This window comes from Leopardus geoffroyi, chromosome B3 (genome assembly GCF_018350155.1).
Source record: "Leopardus geoffroyi isolate Oge1 chromosome B3, O.geoffroyi_Oge1_pat1.0, whole genome shotgun sequence".
In the NCBI taxonomy this organism is placed as follows: domain Eukaryota; kingdom Metazoa; phylum Chordata; class Mammalia; order Carnivora; family Felidae; genus Leopardus; species Leopardus geoffroyi.
The window spans coordinates 71,368,395-71,386,462 of NC_059337.1; the positions used below are offsets into that span (position 1 = coordinate 71,368,395).

At 38.0% G+C, this 18,068-nt stretch overlaps 1 protein-coding gene across 1 annotated transcript; it reads right to left on the reverse strand.

Moving 5' to 3' along the window:
- Window positions 1-15,340: 15,340 nt before the first annotated feature.
- Window positions 15,341-16,285, reverse strand: LOC123582236 (olfactory receptor 11H6-like). Its single transcript, XM_045448486.1, has one exon. The coding sequence runs from the start codon at window positions 16,283-16,285 to the stop codon at window positions 15,341-15,343; it is 945 nt and encodes a 314-aa protein (XP_045304442.1).
- Window positions 16,286-18,068: the final 1,783 nt, after the last annotated feature.

An 18,068-nucleotide genomic window follows, 5' to 3' on the forward strand; every position in this document is an offset into this window, starting at 1 on the left:
GTGGAAATAAATCATAACTTTTTTCATTTTTCCCCAACTGCTAGACAAACACTGTTTTAAAGTATTCTATTCTCACATAGGTTCAATCTATGGAAAATAAAAAATTAAAAGTAAAAAAAAAAAAAAAAAAAAAAAAAAACCTACAGTTCTAGGGAGGATCTTGTTAAAGAAAACAAATCTATCACAAATACCATCTAACTAAATAATAAGCCAAACACGGGGCGCCTGGGTGGCGCAGTCGGTTAAGCGTCCGACTTCAGCCAGGTCACGATCTCGCGGTCCGTGAGTTCGAGCCCTGCGTCGGGCTCTGGGCTGATGGCTCAGAGCCTGGAGCCTGTTTCCGATTCTGTGTCTCCCTCTCTCTCTGCCCCTCCCCCGTTCATGCTCTGTCTCTCTCTGTCCCAAAAATAAATAAACGTTGAAAAAAAAAAATAATAATAATAATAAGCCAAACACACACAAAGTCTATATAACTTTAAAGAATATAAAATTTAGAAATGCCTGTGTTCTTCTTCACCCAAGTAAAAATCATGGCACAGTGTCAGCACTTTAGAAGCCTTCTGTGAGTCTATCCTCAACTACATTAGTCTCCCTACACAGCAAGAGGGGGGAGGGATTTTGTATTAATCTTTCCCTTTTCTTTGGCTTTACTACTTACTTATCTCTAAATAAAAACTGTAGAGTAGGGAACCCAAATAATATTTCTCCACAGAAATGCTGAAAAACTGATGAACACTGTTAGAATCTACTTATTTGGAATTCTTGAAAAAAGTCAAAAATGTATAGCAACTAAGTTAATGCTTCTTCAAGAAAGAGGCAAATAACACATGGCAGGAGAGCTTTGTGAAACTTTAACTTATCTTTGCCACATCTCCTTCTCCTCAGAGAAGTAGCAGTCTTAAGGTTAGCAGTCTATATTCCTGGTGGAAGTTACTGGTTCCTGGTTCCAGGAGAAGCAGAATTGAACTTGTTCTCAGAAGTTGTTTGTCTGTTTTGACATATCTAAGGGCTCCCTGAAAGACTGTAAGAGAGGGCTTGTCTTTATTTCACCTACCTTGGAACTCTCTCAAGACACAGAAACATCTATGTGGAAAGCATTCCTCAAAAACAATAAAAGGCAAATGAACAAGCCATTGCTGCCTAGGGCAAAGGATATCAATTGAGAAAGACAATAAACACACTGAAAATTCTAGGAGGAGAATTTTGGAGAGTTAGTTACTTATTCCTGGAAATCTCCCCAAACAGAAAATATCAATAACAGGAAAGGAATTATACAAAAGAATCAAATAAAAATTCTAGAGCTAAAAAGTACATTAGCAAACATTAAAAATTCCCTAGAGAAGTTCAACAATAGATTAAAAGTAGAAATAAAAATCACTAAACTTGAAAATAGGTCAATTGAGATTATTCAGTCTGAGGAAAGAAAGAAAAAGAAATAGGTAAACCAAACAGAGCCTAAGAGATGTATGGGACACAATCAAATATACCAATATACACATAGTAAAGAGACCAGAAGAAGAGAGAAAGAAAGGAATATAAAGAATATTTTAAGAAATAATGGTCCAAAACTGCCCAATACTTAGAGATAGAATTTCACATCCAAGAAGTTCAATGAACTCAAAGAGATTCACACCAAAACACATAATAATCAAACTGTCAAATATAAAGTAAGCAAAAGAATCTTGAAAGCAAAAGAGAAGTGACTTTTACCCAAAACAATCTACATATTCACTGCAATCCCCATCAAAATAATACCAGCATTCTTCACAGTGCTAGAACAAACAATCCTAAAATTTGTATGGAACCAGAAAAGACCCCGAATAGCCAAAGCAATCTTGAAAAAGAAAACCGAAGCTGGAGGCATCACAATCCTGGACTTCAAGCTGTATTACAAAGCTATAACCATCAAGACAGTATGGTAATGGCACAAGAACAAATACTCAGATCAATGGAACAGAAGAAAGAACCCAGAAATGGACCCACAAACGTATGGCCAACTAATGTTTGACAAAGCAGGAAAGAATATCCAATGGCATAAAGACAGTCTCTTCAGCAAGTGGTGCTGGGAAAACTGGACAGCGAAAAAATGCAAAAAAAAATGAATCTGGACCACTTTCTTACACCATACACAAAAATAAACTCAAAATGGATGAAAGACCTCAATGTAACACAGGAAGCCATCAAAATCCTCAAGGAGAAAGCAGGCAAAAACCTCTTTGATCTAGGCCGCAGCAACTTCTTACTCAACACGTCTCCGGAGGCAAGGGAATCAAAAGCAAAAATGAACTACTGGGACCTCATCAAAATAAAAAGCTTCCACACAGCGAAGGAAACAATCAGCAAAACTAAAAGGCAACCGACAGAATGGGAGAAGATATTTGCAAACGACATATCAGATAAAGGGTTAATATTCAAAATCTATCAAGAACTTATCAAACTCAACACCCAAAACACAAATAATCCAGTGAAGAAATAGTCAAAAGACATGAATAGACACTTCTCCAAAGAAGACATCCAGATGGCCAACCGACACATGAAAAAATGCTCAACATCACTCATCAGGAAAGTACAAATCAAAACCACATTGAGAAACCATCTCACATCAGTCAGAATGGCTAACATGAACAGCTCAGGCAACAACAGATGTTGGAGAGGAGGTGGAGAAAGAGGATCTCTTTTGCGCTGCTGGTAGGAATGCAAGCTGGTGCAGCCACTCTGGAAAACAGTATGGCAGTTCCTCAAAAATTTAAAATAAAACTACCCTATGACCCAGCAATTGCACTACTAGGTACTTATCCAAGGGACACAGTATGTTGTTTTGAAGGGGCACTTGCACCCCAATGTTTATAGCAGCACTATCAACAATAGCCAAAGTATGGAAAGAGCCCAAATGTCCATCGATGGATGAATGGATAAAGAAAATGTGTATATATATATATACACCACATTTTCATATGTGTGTATACACACATATACACAATGGAGTGTGTATATATATATATATATATATATATATATATATATACACACACACACACACACACACACACACACACACAATGGAGTGTATATATACATATATATATATATATATATATATATATATATATATACACACACATATATATAATGGAGTATTACTCGGCAATCAAAAAGAATGAAATCTTGTCATTTGCAACTACGTGGATGGAACTAGAGGGTATTATGCTAAGCAAAATAAGTCAGAGAAAGACAAATATCATATGACTTCACTCATATGAGGACTTTAAGACACAGAACAGATGAACACAAGGGAAGGGAAGCAAAAATAATATAAAAACAAGGAGGGGGACAAAACATAAGAGATTCTTAAATACGGAGAACAAACAGGGTTACTGGAGGGGTTGTGGAAGGGGGGGTGGGCTAAATGGGTAGGGGCATTAAGGAATCTACACCTGAAATCACTGTTGCACTATATGCTAACTAACTTGGATATAAATTTTAAAAAATAATAAAATAATAAAAATTAAAAAAAAAAAGAGATGTGACTTGTTATGAACAAATGATACTAAATAAGATTTATAGCCAATTTCTCATCAGAAACCAGGAAGGCTGACAGGGCGCCTGGGTGGCGCAGTCGGTTAAGCGTCCGACTTCAGCCAGGTCACGATCTCACAGTCTGTGAGTTCGAGCCCCGCGTCAGGCTCTGGGCTGATGGCTCAGAGCCTGGAGCCTGTTTCCGATTCTGTGTCTCCCTCTCTCTCTGCCCCTCCCCTGTTCATGCTCTGTCTCTCTCTGTCCCAAAATAAATAAATAAACGTTGAAAAAAAAAATTAAAAAAAAAAAAAAAAGAAACCAGGAAGGCTGGAAGGCAGTAGGATGACATATTTAGAGTGTTAAAATAAAAAAACATAACCAAGATTTCTGGCAAAACTGTCCCACAAAAAAATGCTGAAGGAGTCCTTCAGGTTGAAATGAGAGGACAATAGACAGTAACTTAAAGCCATATGGATGTAAAAACCACTTGTGATGAGCACTGGGTGTTATACATAAGTGATGAATCATTAAATTCTACTCCTGAAACTAATATTACACTATATGTTAACGAAGTAGAATTTAAAATCATATGATTTCATTCATATGTGGAATTTAAGAAATAAAACAGATGAATATAGGGGAAGGGAAGCAAAAATAAAATAAAAACTGAGAGGGAGGCAAACTATGAGAGACTCTTAAACACAGAGAACTGAGGGTTGCGGAGAGGGTGTTGAATAGGGGGATGGGCTAAATGGGCAATGGGCATTAAGGAGGGCACTTGTTGGAATGAGCACTGGGTGTTATATGTAAGTGATGAATCAAATTTCACTCCTGAAACATTATTACACTACATGTTAACTAACTTGGATTTACATAATTAAAAAAAAACTTAAGTGGAATTTAAATAAAACTTTAAACTACAAAAAAAAGAGAGACACAAAAAACACTGACAAAGACAACTACATACATAAATATAAAAGCCAGTAATCCTGTATTTTTGGTTTGTAACTCTTCTTTTTTTTTCTGTGTGATTTAAAGAACAAATGTATAAAATAATAATTTTAAGTCTATGTTAATAAGAAAACAATTCAGTGACAGCAAATCTCAAAGGGAAATTTATACCAATAAATATCTAATTTAAAAAGAAAGGGAGGGGCCAAGATGGCGGAACAGCATGGAAGTTTTTTTGTGTCTCTCATCCCTGAAATGCAGCCAGATCAACACTAAACTACATTGCATGCCTAGAAAACCGAGTTGAAGATTAACACAACAATCTGCACAACCTGAACCATAGAACTCAGCAGGTACGCAGCACAAGGTGAACTGGGGGAGAGAGAAGCCAAGGAGGGCAGGAAATGGTTTTGCTGGCAGAGACAGATTGGAGATGGAGCAGGGGAGAGTATGGAAAAAGCACCAGCCCCCCCCCAAAAGCAGCTGAAGAGAAAAAGGAACAGTGGAAACAGCCACAGGGACTGAATAAAAAAGGGAGAAAGGAGAAAGGAGAGGGTTTAAATTCCATTAAGACTGTATAAATGGGGAGGGGAGCTCAGAGTCTGAAACTCCACAGCTCAATACCTGGTGGAGCTCAGGTGGGAAGCGCGGTTACCCAGGAGCAGAGAGCAAGATCCGAGGGGTCTGAGGGCCACACAGGAAGAGGTGGTTCCCCTGCTGGGAGAACATTTGGTAGAGGCAGTGCAGCCTCCCCACAGACAAAGGCCCCAGCAGATCCCGGAGAACGGCCACATTCACTGCTGTTGGAGCAAGGACGTTGAGGGTGAAGCCTGGCACCAGATGTGTGTTGTGATTTGCCATAATCCCTGAAATGCTGCTACTACATGATTCCACAAACTTTTTCTGTGGCAGGCTGGCTCCTGGCCACAGTCTCTGGGCATCAGCAGCAGCACGGTCTCACGAACATTACTGGGGGTGGGCGAGCACCTGGCCATTGCTCAGGGAGACCTGCCCCCAGAGAGTCAGAATGGATCAAAGCCTCAGTCCCTCAGCAGCGAGAGGTTGGGAGACACAGCCGCATATGAGATAAAACTCAGAAAAGAGGTGCCACCTGGCAGCCTGACAGCTTGGTCACGGACAGTTTAAAAGTGAGCAGTGGACAGAAGCTGGAGACAAAGGAGGGATGCTTGATTGCTGGTCAGGGAGAACACAGAGTTCTGATACTAGAGACTGCGTAGTTGGATGATGCTGTTTTCATCCCTCCCGTGCATGTGCATACACACCTACACATGCCACAACAATACACCCCAGTAACCTAAGCAGTGCCACCTAGTGGAGAACAGAGTTGTTACCCTGCCCAACTGGGCCAACCTTGTACTTGAGGAATACCGCAAGTCTCTCCAACTGCTTAGTTTACAGACTACAGAGTGCTTCATAGTTTGACTTTTAGAGGAAACCAGATGTAATTTCAATCATACTTGATTCTGTTTGCTGGTCCATCTATTCTATTTTTTTTCTTTTTCTTTTCTTTTCTTATTGTTGAATACAGAAAGAGAATAAATTTATTTTTATTTTCCATTTTTATTAAAAAGATTTTTCTTTAATTTTTTCTACTTTTTTACTTCTTTGTAACATTTTATATTCCATTTTACTTCCATCATTTCATTCTATTCTATTTTACTGTATTCATTTTTTTCAAATTTTCAAAAATTTTTTTGCTGTTTTTTCCTTTTCTTATCTTTCCCTTTTTTCTTTAATCTATCAAGTTTCTTTCAACAACCAGACCAAAACACACCTAGTATCTAGCATCCTTTATTTTATTTTTTGTGTTGTTTTTAATTGTTTATTTTTTTTTTTACTTTATTAATTCCTTTTCTTCCATCAAAATGATGAAATGAAGGAATTCAGCCCAAAAGAAAGAACAGGAAGAAATGACAGCCAGAGAATTCATCGATACAGATACAAGCAAGATGTATGAACCAGAATTTAGAATCACAATAATGAGAATACCAGCTGGGGTTGAAAACAGATTAGAATCCCTTTCTGTGGAGATAAAAGGAGTAAAAGCTAGTCAGGATAAAATTAAAAAATGTTGTAACTGAGCTCTAATCTCAAATGGGTGCCTTGGTGGCACAGATGGATGAGGCAGAGCAGCAAATCAGAGATATACAGGACAAACTTATGGAGAACAATGAAGCAGAAAAAAAAGGGAGACTAAGGCAAAAGAGCATGATATAAATTAGAGAACTCAGTGACTCATTTAAAAGGAATAACATCAGAATCATAGGGGTCCCACAAGATGAAGAGAGAGAAAAAGGTATAGAAGGTCAACAAAAACTGACCATCAACAAGGCATATCATAGTCAAATTCAGAAAATATTCAGGCAAGGAAAGAATCATGAAAGCAGCAAGGGAAAAAAAAGTCCTTAACTTACATTGGAAAACATATCAGGTTCACAACAGACCTATCCACAGAAACTTGGCAGGCCAGAAATGAGTGGTAGGATATATTCAACATGCTGAATCGGAAAAATATGCAGCCAAGAATTCTTTATGCAGCAAGGCTGTCATTCAAAATAGAAGGAAAGATAAAAAGTTTCCCAGACAAACAAAAATTAAACGAGTTCATGACCACTAAACCAGCCCTGCAAGAAATTTTAAGGAGGACTCTCTGAAGAGAAAAGCCAAAACAAAACAAAATAAAACAAAAACAAAACAAAAACAAAAAAAACAAAAGCAACAAACACTAGAAAGGGCCAGAGAACACCACCAGAAACTCCAGCTCTACAGGTAACATAATGGCAATAAATCCATATCTTTCAATACTCACTCTAAACGTCAATGGACTCAATGCTCCAATCAAAAGACACAGGGTAACAGATGAATAAGAAAACAAGATCCATCTATATACTGTTTACAAGAGACCCATTTTAGACCTAAAACACCTTCAGATTGAAAGTAAGGGGATGGAGAACCATCTATCATGCTAATGGTCATAAGAAGAAAGCCAGAGTAGCCATACTTATAACAGACAATCTAGATGTTAAAATAAAGACTGTAACAAGAGATGAAAAAGGGCATTATATCATAATTAAGGGGTCTATCCACCAAAAAAAAAAAAATCTAGCAATTGTAAACATTGATGCTCCACATGTGAAAGCACCCAAATATATAAATCAATTAATCACAAACATAAAGAAACTCATTTATAATAACACCATAATAGTAAGGGACTTCAACACCCCACTTATAGCAATGGACAGATCATCTAAACAGAAAATCAACAAGGGCTTTGATGACACGCTGGACTGGATGGATTTAACAGATATATTCAGAACATTTCATCCTAAAGCAGTGGAAAGCACATTCTTCTCCAGTGCATATGGAACATTCTCCAGAATAGATAATATGTTAGGCCACAAAACAAGTCTCAATAAATTTGAAAAGACTGAAATCACACCATGCATCTTTCCAACCACAATGGTATGAAACTAGAAGTCAATCACAAACAAAATTATAGAAATAACACAAATACATGGAGGCTAAACAACATGCTTCTAAACAGTGAATGAGTAAACCAATAAATCAAAAAGGAAATAAAAAATACATGGAGACAAATGAAAATGAAAACATCAGTTCAAAATCTTTGGATGCAGCAAAGGTTGTTCTAAGAAGGGAGAGTAAGCAGTACAGGCTATATAGCAAGAAAGATGTCAAATAAATAACCTAACCTTACATCTAAAGGAGTCAGAAAGGGGCGCCTGGGTGGCGCAGTCGGTTGAGCGTCCGACTTCAGCCAGGTCACGATCTCGCGGTCCGTAAGTTCGAGCCCCGCGTCGGGCTCTGGGCTGATGGCTCAGAGCCTGGAGCCTGTTTCCGATTCTGTGTCTCCCTCTCTCTCTGCCCCTCCCCCATTCATGCTCTGTCTCTCTCTGTCCCAAAAATAAATAAACGTTGAAAAAAAAAAAAATTTAAAGGAGTCAGAAAAAGAAGAACAAAGCTCAAAGCCAGTAGAAGGAAGGAAATAATAAGATTAGAACAGAATTAGTGATGCAGAGACTAAAAAAAACAATAGAACAGATCGATAAAACCAGAAGTAGGTTCTTGGAAAAGGTCAATAATATTTATAAATCTTTATCCAGATCCATCAAAAAAAGAAGAGAGAGGACTCAAACAAAATCAGAAATGAAGGATGAGAAATAACAACTGATACCACAGAAATACAAAAGATTATGTAAATATTATTATGAAAAATTATATGCCAAAAATTGGACAACCTAGAAGAGATGGATAAACTCCTAGAAACATATAACTTTCCAAATCTGAGTCATGAAGAAATAGAAAATTAGAACAGACCTATTACTACCAATGAAATTAAATCCATAATCAAAAAACTAACAGGGTGCCTGGATGGTTCAGTCAATTAAACGTCCAACTTGATCTCAGCTCAGGTCATGATCTCACAGTTCATGAGTTCAAGCCCCAGGTTAGGCTCTGCACTGACAGTGGGAGCCTGTTTGGGATTCTCTCTCTCCCTCTCTCTCTGTCCCTACCCCACTCATACTCTCTCTCTCTCAAAATAAATAAATAAACTTAAAAAAAAAAACTCCCAAAAAGCAAAAGTCCAGGACCAGATGGCTTCACAAGTAAACTCTACCAAATATTTAAGGAGTTAATACCTAGAAGCACCTGGGTGGCTCAGGCGATTAATCATCTGACTCTTGATTTTGGCTCAGGTCATAATTTCACAGTTTGAGGGTTCAAGCCCCACATCGGGCTCTGTGCCTACAGTGTGGAACTTGCTTGAGATTCTCTCTTTCCCTCTCTATGCTCCTCCCCCATTCATGCTCACTCTATCTCAAAATAAATAAACTTAAAAAAAATAGTTAATACCTATTATTCTCAAACTATTGCAAAAACTAGAAGAGAAAGAAAAACTTCCAAATATATTCTACAAAGCCACCATAACTCTGATACCAAAACCAGATAGACACACAAAAAAAGAAAACTACAGGCAAATATCTCTGATAAACATAGATGCAATTATTCTCAATAAAATATTAGCAAACTGAAGACAATAATATGTTTTAAAAAATCACCACAATCAAGTAGATTTTATTCTGAGAATGTAAGGATGGTTCAATACTTACAAATCAAAGAACGTGATACATCATAAAAACAGAGTTGTTAATGAGTTCAAACCTCACATCGGGCTCCAAGCTGACAGGCAGAGCCTACTTGGAATTCTCTCTCCCTCCCTCCTTGCCCCCCCCCACTTTCTTTCTCTCTTTCAAAACAAATAAACTTAAAAAAAAAAACAGAAAGAAAAAAACATTGGATCATGATGAATGGGCTCAGTAAAGTCACAGGACACAAAATTAACATACATATCCGTTGCATTTCTATACACTAATAATGAGGTAGCAGGAAGAGCAATTGAAACAATTCTATTTAAAAGTGTACCAGGGGCACCTGGGTGGCTCAGTTGGTTGGGCTTCCAACTTTGGCGCAGGTCATGATCACACAGTTAGTAATTTCGAGCCCCACATCGGCCTCTGTGCTGACAGCTCAGAGCCTGGAGCCTGCTTCAGATTCTGTGTCTCCCTCCCTCTCTCTCTGCCCTTCCCCCACTCACGTTCTGTCTCTGTCTCTCTCAAAAATAAATAAACATTAAAAAAATAAATAAAAAATAAAATAAAAGTGTATCAGAATGCCTGGGTGGCCCAGTCAGTTAAGCGTCAGACTTTGGTTCAGGCCATGATCTCACAGTTTGTGAGTCTGAGCCCGAGGTCGGGCTCTGTATGGACAACTCAGAGCCTGAAGCCTGCTTCGGATTCAGTGTCTCCCTCTCTCAGTGCCCCTTCCCCACTTGTGCTCTGTCTCACTCTCAAAAATAAACAAACATTTAAAAATATTTTTTTAATGTACCAAAAAGGGGCACCTGGGTGATTCAGTCAGTTAAGCGTCTCTGTTTTTTTTTTTATGTTCATTTTATTTTTGAGAAAGAGAGACAATGTGTATTTTTGAGAAAGAGAGACAGAGCCCGATGCAGGACTCAAACTCACGAACCATGAGATCATGACCTCAGCCAAAGTCAGATGCTAAATGAACTAAGCCACCCAGGCGCCCCAAAGCATCTGACTCTTGATTTCAACTCAGGTCATGATCTCATTGTTCATAACAGTGTGGAGCCTGCTTGGGATTCTCTCTCTCCCTCTCTCTCTGCCCACTCATGCTCATACTCCCTTTCTCTCTCTCTCTCTTTCTCTCTCTCTCTCACACACACACACTCCCTCTCTCTCTCAAAATAAATAAACATTTTTTAAGTACCACAAAGAATAAAATACCTGGAATAAACTTAACTAAAGAGGTGAAAGACCTGCACTCCTAAACTATAAAACAATGATAACAGAAATAAATGATCACACACACAAATGAAAGGCAATACATGCTTATGTATCAGAAGAACCAATATTGTTAAAATGTCCACACTACCCAAAACAATCTACAGATTCAATGCAATCCTTATCAAAATACCAGAAACATATGGGCACCTGCCTGGCTCAGTTTCTTGAATGACTCCTGCTTTTGGCTTTCAGGTAATGGGACTGAGCCCCTCATTGAGCCCTGTGTCAGGCTTCACACTGAGTGTGGAGCCTGCTTGGGATTCTCTCTTTCTCTCCCTCTGCCCCTCTCCCCCATTCGCATGCTTTCTCTCTAAAATAAAAATTAAGAAAAAAAAAACATTTTTCATAGAACTAGAACAAATAATCCTAGAATGTGTAAGGAAACACAAAAGACCCCAAATAGCCAAAGGAAATTTGAAAAGAACAAAGCTGGAGGTATCACAATTCCTGACTTCAATGTATTCTACAAAGCTATAGTAATTAAAATAGTAATGGCACTGGCAGAAAATAGACACATAGATCAATAGAACAGAATAGACAGTCCAGAGATAAAACCATGCTTTTATGGTCAATTAATCCACAACAAACGAAGCAAGAATACACAATGGAAAAAAGACAGTTTCTTCAACAAAGGGTGTTTGCAAATCTAAACGGCTACATGCAGAAGAATGAACTGGACCATTTTCTTACACTACATATAAAAATAAACTTAAAATGGATTAAAGACCTAAATGTGAGAGGTGAAACCATAAAATGCCTAAAAGAAAACATAGCCAGTAATTTCTTTGACATCAGCCTTAGCAACATTTTTCTAAATGTTTCCTCTGGCAAGGGAAACAAAAGCAAAATTAAACTATTGGGACCATGTCAAAATAAAAAACTTTTGGTCACCAGGTGGCTCAGTCAGTTACAGGTCCAACTTTGGCTTGGGTCATAATCTTGTGGTTCATGAGTTCCAGCTCCCCATTGGGCTCTCTGCGGAGCCTGCTTTGGATCCTCTGTCTCCCTCTGCCCCTCCCCCACTCATGCACAAGCACGCACACAGGCAGTCTATCTCTCTCTGTCTTTCAAAAATAAACATCAAAAAAGAGACTGCTTACATAATAAAAATTCTCATTTGAAATCATGATAAAATATAAAAAATAAAATAAAAAATAGTAAAAAATATAAAAAATATAAAATCATAATGAAAAAAATAAGACTTTTGCACAGCCAAAGGGGTGGCAATGAAAAGTGGTGCAGCCAGTGTGGAGAAGAGTATGGAGTTTTCTCAAAAAATTAATAACAGAAATACCATATGATTCAATAATTCCACAGTCAGGCCAAAAAAAAAATTCCACTGCTGGGCACTTACCCAAAGAAAATGAACACAACTTCATAAACATACATGTGCACATCTCTGTTTTCTTGCATCATTATTTAAGACAGCCAAGATATGGAAGTAACCCAAATGTCCACTGATAGACAAATGAACAAAGAAGAATTGGTATATACATACAATAAAATATTATGCAGCCATAAAAGAAAGGATGAGATCTTGTCATTTGGGAGAACATGGATGGACCTAGAAGGTATTATGCTAAGTGAAGTAAGTCAGACAGAGAAAGACAAATACCATATGATTTCACTTATATGTGAATTTAAAAAACAAATGAATACGGGTGCCTGCATGGCTTAGTTAAGCCTCTGACCTCCACTTAAGTCATGGTCTCATGGTCCGTGGGTTTGAGCCCTGCATCAAGCTCTGTGCTGACATCTCAGAGCCTGGAGCCTGCTTTAGATTCTGTGTCTGCCTCTGTCTCTGCCTCTCCCCTGTTTTCCCTCTGTCTCTCTCTCTCAAAAATAAGGAAATATTTTTTAAAATTAATAAAAAATAAAAACCAAATCAATAAACAAACAAAAGCAAAATCAGACCTATAAATACAGAGAACAAACCCAGCTTTGCCAGGGGGGAGGGGATTGAGAGGGATGGGCAAAATGAGAAGTGAAGAGGAGTAGAAGATTCAGGCTTCCAGTTGTGGAATGAATAAGTCACATGAATAAAAGGTACACTATAGGAAGTATAGTCAGTGTTGTTATAAGTGTTATAGTGTTGTATGGTGACAGTGTGGTATGGTATACACTTGTGAGCACAGCATAACATATAGAGCTGCTGAATCACTATGTTGTACACTTAAAACTAATGTAACATTATGGGTCAACTATGCTCAAACTTAAATATATATACATATATACATATACATATACATATACACATATACATATATTGAGTTTTTCAGCCCATAATCAGGTTATATATTTAAATTTATTTACATCTTTGATTTCTCTCAGCAACGCTTTTTAGTTTTCATTGCATAGGTCTTTCACATCTTCTATCAGATTTACTTCTATTAAATATTTTTGTGACTTATAAATGGTGTTTTTTAATACCAACATCTAATTGTTCCTAGCAATTGCATATAGAAATAAAGAGATTTTTGTATATGGATCTTATATCTTGACATCTAAAACATCTTATTTTTATTTAATACTTCTACTAGCCTTTTTGTAGATTTCATTGAATTTTCTACATAATCATTTCATATCTAATGAAAGACAATCTTCTATCTAGATGACTTTTGTTTTTCCTTTGTCTGATTGCACTTTCAGTATAACGTTGAATAGAAGTGATGAGAGCTGGGGCGCCTGGGTGACTCAGTTGGTCGAGCGTCCAACTTCAGCTCAGGTCATGATCTTGTGGTCTGTGAGTTCGAGCCCCGTGTGGGGTTCTGTACTGACAGCTCAGAGCCTGGAGCCTGCTTTGGATTCTGTGTTTCCCTCTCTCTCTGCCCCTCCCCTGCTCATGCTCTGGCGCTCTCTCTCTCTCACTCTCTCTCTCTCTCTCTCTGTCAAAAATAAGTAAACGTTAAAAAAAAAAAAGAAGTGGTGAGAGCAAACATTCTTGTCTTGTTCCTGATTTTAGAGGAAAAGCATTCATTTTCACAAGTATGATGTTAGACTCAGGGTTTTGAAAATGTCTACTACAGATCAAAGAAGTTTCTATCCCCAGTTTGCTAAGAACTTTTCTCAGGATGGGTGTTAACTGGAATATAGTTTCATGTGTGCAGATATATTACATATTACTTAGATTTTTATGTACCAACTTGCTCGTTTAAGTACATTATCTAATACAATTTAAATGGGGAATTTGCTTTAAAGAAAATTTATAACTGGGAACTTGACTTTTTACCAATATAAGATTTTATGAGTCACAAATCTTCATTTCACTCCTTTTCTTTTTAAATTAATATTTCTCTTTTTTTTATTTAACATTTATTCATCTTTGAGAGACAGAGCGTGAGTGGTGGAGGAACAAAGAGAGAGGGAGACACAGAATCTGAAGCAGGCGCCAGGCTCTAAGTTGTCAGCACAGAGCCCAACACAGGGCTCGAACTCATGCATGGTAGGATCATGACCTACACTGAAGTCAGATGCTTAACCAACTGAGCCACCCAAGGTGAGATTTTTATTAAATTACAATTTTTATTAAGCCTTACCCTCAGTATATAGTATTGAGCAGGCTTCCCCAAAGTTCAGATAAAATATTCTATTGTGACCTTGAAGTTTCTAGTAATCAGATTCCTATCTCTCCAGTTTCATATACCATTTTCTTCAGGATGGCCAAAATTAACCTTTATTATCTTTGAAAACCCCTTAATTACACCTGCACTTATGTGGAATTTAATTCCCCTAGATTTCTGCATGGCTTATTCCCTTACATTAAAATATCACCTCCTCACAAAAATACTCTCTGATACTCTGATCTAAGTTATGCCCTATCCTACCACTACAATTTTTGTATTGATTCTCTGTTTTTCCTCTTATAGTACCTCTGGTATTATAGATCTTTGAGTTATCTGCTTATTAACTGTCTCTCTCATGATAATGTGAGTTTCACAAAGGGAGGGATATCAGAGAGGTAAATGAATGGGTGAATTAAGTGTACCAACCCCAGAAGCCAACTGACTAATTTATTTTTTGACTGAACTGTTAGGTCAAATAACCAGGGAGCAGTCATCAAATTCATCTGCATCTGTCTTCATCTCAATCTCTTAGAATCACTGGCTTTTCCTCTTTTGGGCTGTGCATTCAACTCAACCTCCCTTCACATGAAACTAACCCAAATTGTGATGCCCCTAAGTGCTAACCATTTTAAAAATGTGATCCTGTTTCCAGGTATCTTAATTATCTTGCATAGATAAAAGATAAGAAGAATGTAATCTGGTCCTTACTTTATAAAAGGAGGATTTCAAAATTGACTCAGGAAAAGAAACTTCTGCTACTGTCATTAGTGTTTGAGTCACCTTTAGTAATCACTGTAGCCTCCTCCACTTTTCCCAAATATATGTCACATATTTATCTAAAATAGTGGCTCTATAAGATGAGCCTGTGGATTGGGGCTGATCTAGGTACACTAGAATGAGTACTCATTTGCTTTGACTAATTTTTGTGCACATATGAATTTTTCTCAAGGCAGCCTTCACATCATTGTTCCGGAGACTATAGATCAGTGGGTTTATAAGTGGGGTCACTGATGAGTAGAACAAGGTTACAATCTTCTGTATCCCAGCTGCATTTCCAGAGGTTGGGCTGATGTACATGACCATGATGGATCCATAGAAGAGAGACACCACAGCCAGGTGGGAACCACAGGTGGAGAAGGCCTTACGTCGGCCAGCTGCTGAAGGGACACGCAACACTGCTCTGAGAACCAGGGTATAGGACGCAAGGATGAAGAATAAGCTGATGAAGATAATAAGAGAGCTCAATATAGAACAGGAAAGCTCAATTCCAGGGGCAGGGATGCAGGACAGAGCCAGAAGAGGACCAGGGTCACAGACAAAGTGGTCAATGGTATTGGGACCACAAAAGGGGAGTTGTGTGATAAAATAGATAGGGACTGGATAGCAGAGGAAGGCTGTGACCCAGCAGAGGGCCACCAGGTTCATGCAGAAGTGGCTACTCATGATGTTAGGATAATGGAGAGGCCGACAGATGGCCAAGTACCGATCAAAAGCCATGAGGGGCAGTAAGAAAGTCTCAGTAATGCCCATGGAGAAGAAGAAATAGAACTGGAAGAAGCAAGCAGTGAAAGAGATGGTTTTGGTCTCAGATAGGAAGTTCTTTAACATATTGGGAACAGTGGTGTTGATGTAACAGATCTCCAGGAATGAGAAGTTGGCCAGCAGAATGTACATGGGTGTGTGAAGCCTGTGATCCAGCTTCACTGCACAGACAATGGCCCCGTTCCCCATCAGTGTCAGGATGTAGGACACAAAGAACAACACGAAAAGGAGGACCTGAATCTCTCTGGAGCACGGAAAACTCAGTAGTATGAATTCAGTCACTGTGCTGACTCCTGACATACTCATGGCTTCCTAAAGGGGTAGAGAGGAAGAAGTGTCAATGACAAAGATGACCTTAATCCTCAGGAATATTTCCTTTGTAGAGATCCCAAACTCCTTCAGATTTTGTAATTCCATTAAATAAATAATATAACTATACTACTAAAGACTATCAACCTTTCAGAGTGCTGGTATGATCAGATTTTGAATCTTTGTATTCTCCCATTTCTCTTTCAGAATTTTCTCATGGTAAAAGAAAAGATCTTATGTGATAAGCAGCTTGAAGAATGTTAATGACAGTACTAACAAAAGTAGATAAGTAAGAAAATCATGTACTTTTATCTATAGATTAAGATATATAGACCCTTAAAATTTGACACAGAATTTCAATTACTTAAATCTTTGGAATCAGAGATAAAAAAAAAGTTAGGCATCAGAAGAGGGAGAAAGGTAACAAGGTGCAGAAATATTTATACATTTCAGTGTTATTCTGGATCAGTGTTGGAATTATAAGTTTTGGCATCCTAAGATCATCCAATAATGGAGACAAAAACATCAAACATACCATCTATTATTCAGTGTTCATCATGGTTAAGTAAATAAAAATTTGAACTCCCAGACATCTACATAATGGCTTTCATATTGGTTCTTTTACCTGTTGAATTAAAATACTTCTATAAAATTTTGGTCTAGGTTAACTCCCTACTTACAGGTAGAAAAACTGAGCATGTATCTGGTATATTATTTGAGGATTTTTGAGGGTTTTGCCTAAAGTGTCATGATACTTAGTAAAGCCTCTATTTTGGGTTATGGATAGAGGCAGAGGCTCACAAATGTCAGATAATCCCAAGCAGAGGCCTCTGGGAACCAGGAACAGTGGTGGGAGCCATAAACTGTCCCTCTAGACAAGGATTCCCCTCCTATTTCCTCACTCCCTCTGTTGCCCACATCCTACTTTAGATGTGGAAGGTTGCATTGTTTTGGGAATTTGAAGGAAAATTTTTGTGAAAATTTCCTTCTCTGCTTTAGTCGTAGATGTGTGATTTCCATGTGTGAAAGCAAAACAAAGCCTATGAAACTGTCTACAATTCCATTGTTAGTAGTTTTGTCTTAATTTATTAATTTATTTTAGGATCCCCTTCACTAGTGAAGGACAGTCATCATTTGGACCTAAATGACCCAAGTGACACGATTAAGTGATGACATTTATTCAAGAAAAATATAAGTGCAGAATACAGACCCAGATTATTTTAATTATTCTAGCTAAGAATATTTATTAATGTATTAGTTATAAAATGCATGACTTTCCAGATTGCATAATGTCATAGCTTTAAGGGTGATCTTAATGATTTCAATTGGTGACACAAGGGATCAGGGAAGTTCAGAATTTTCCACATCACACTTCCTCTTTGGTCTGTGACTGGATCATGTTTGGCAATATCAAGCATTGAGTAATTCCTCTGTAGCAGGAATTTAGTGTAACCCAGAAGTCAAAGAATCCATGAGGAAAGAGGTGTAAAAGGAGGCAATATTTGGTGATTAATGTCTATGAGGATTGCAATGACTTTGTAAGCCATGTGGGAGTGAATGTAATTCACATCACCAAGCGGATGTGCTCAGTCGTGTTCTCCCTCCTCGAAATGGCTGATCATCTGCTCTGTGGCAGAGCCGAACACGGCTAAAATAAGAGAGAGCTGAAGTTTTTTCTGCCCTGCTCCTCATCGCCACTTTGCCAGTCATTTCCAGATGTCACTTCCCTAACATGCTGCTTCCCCCAAAGAGCTGGTTCTGACTGAATATACCTCCTGGT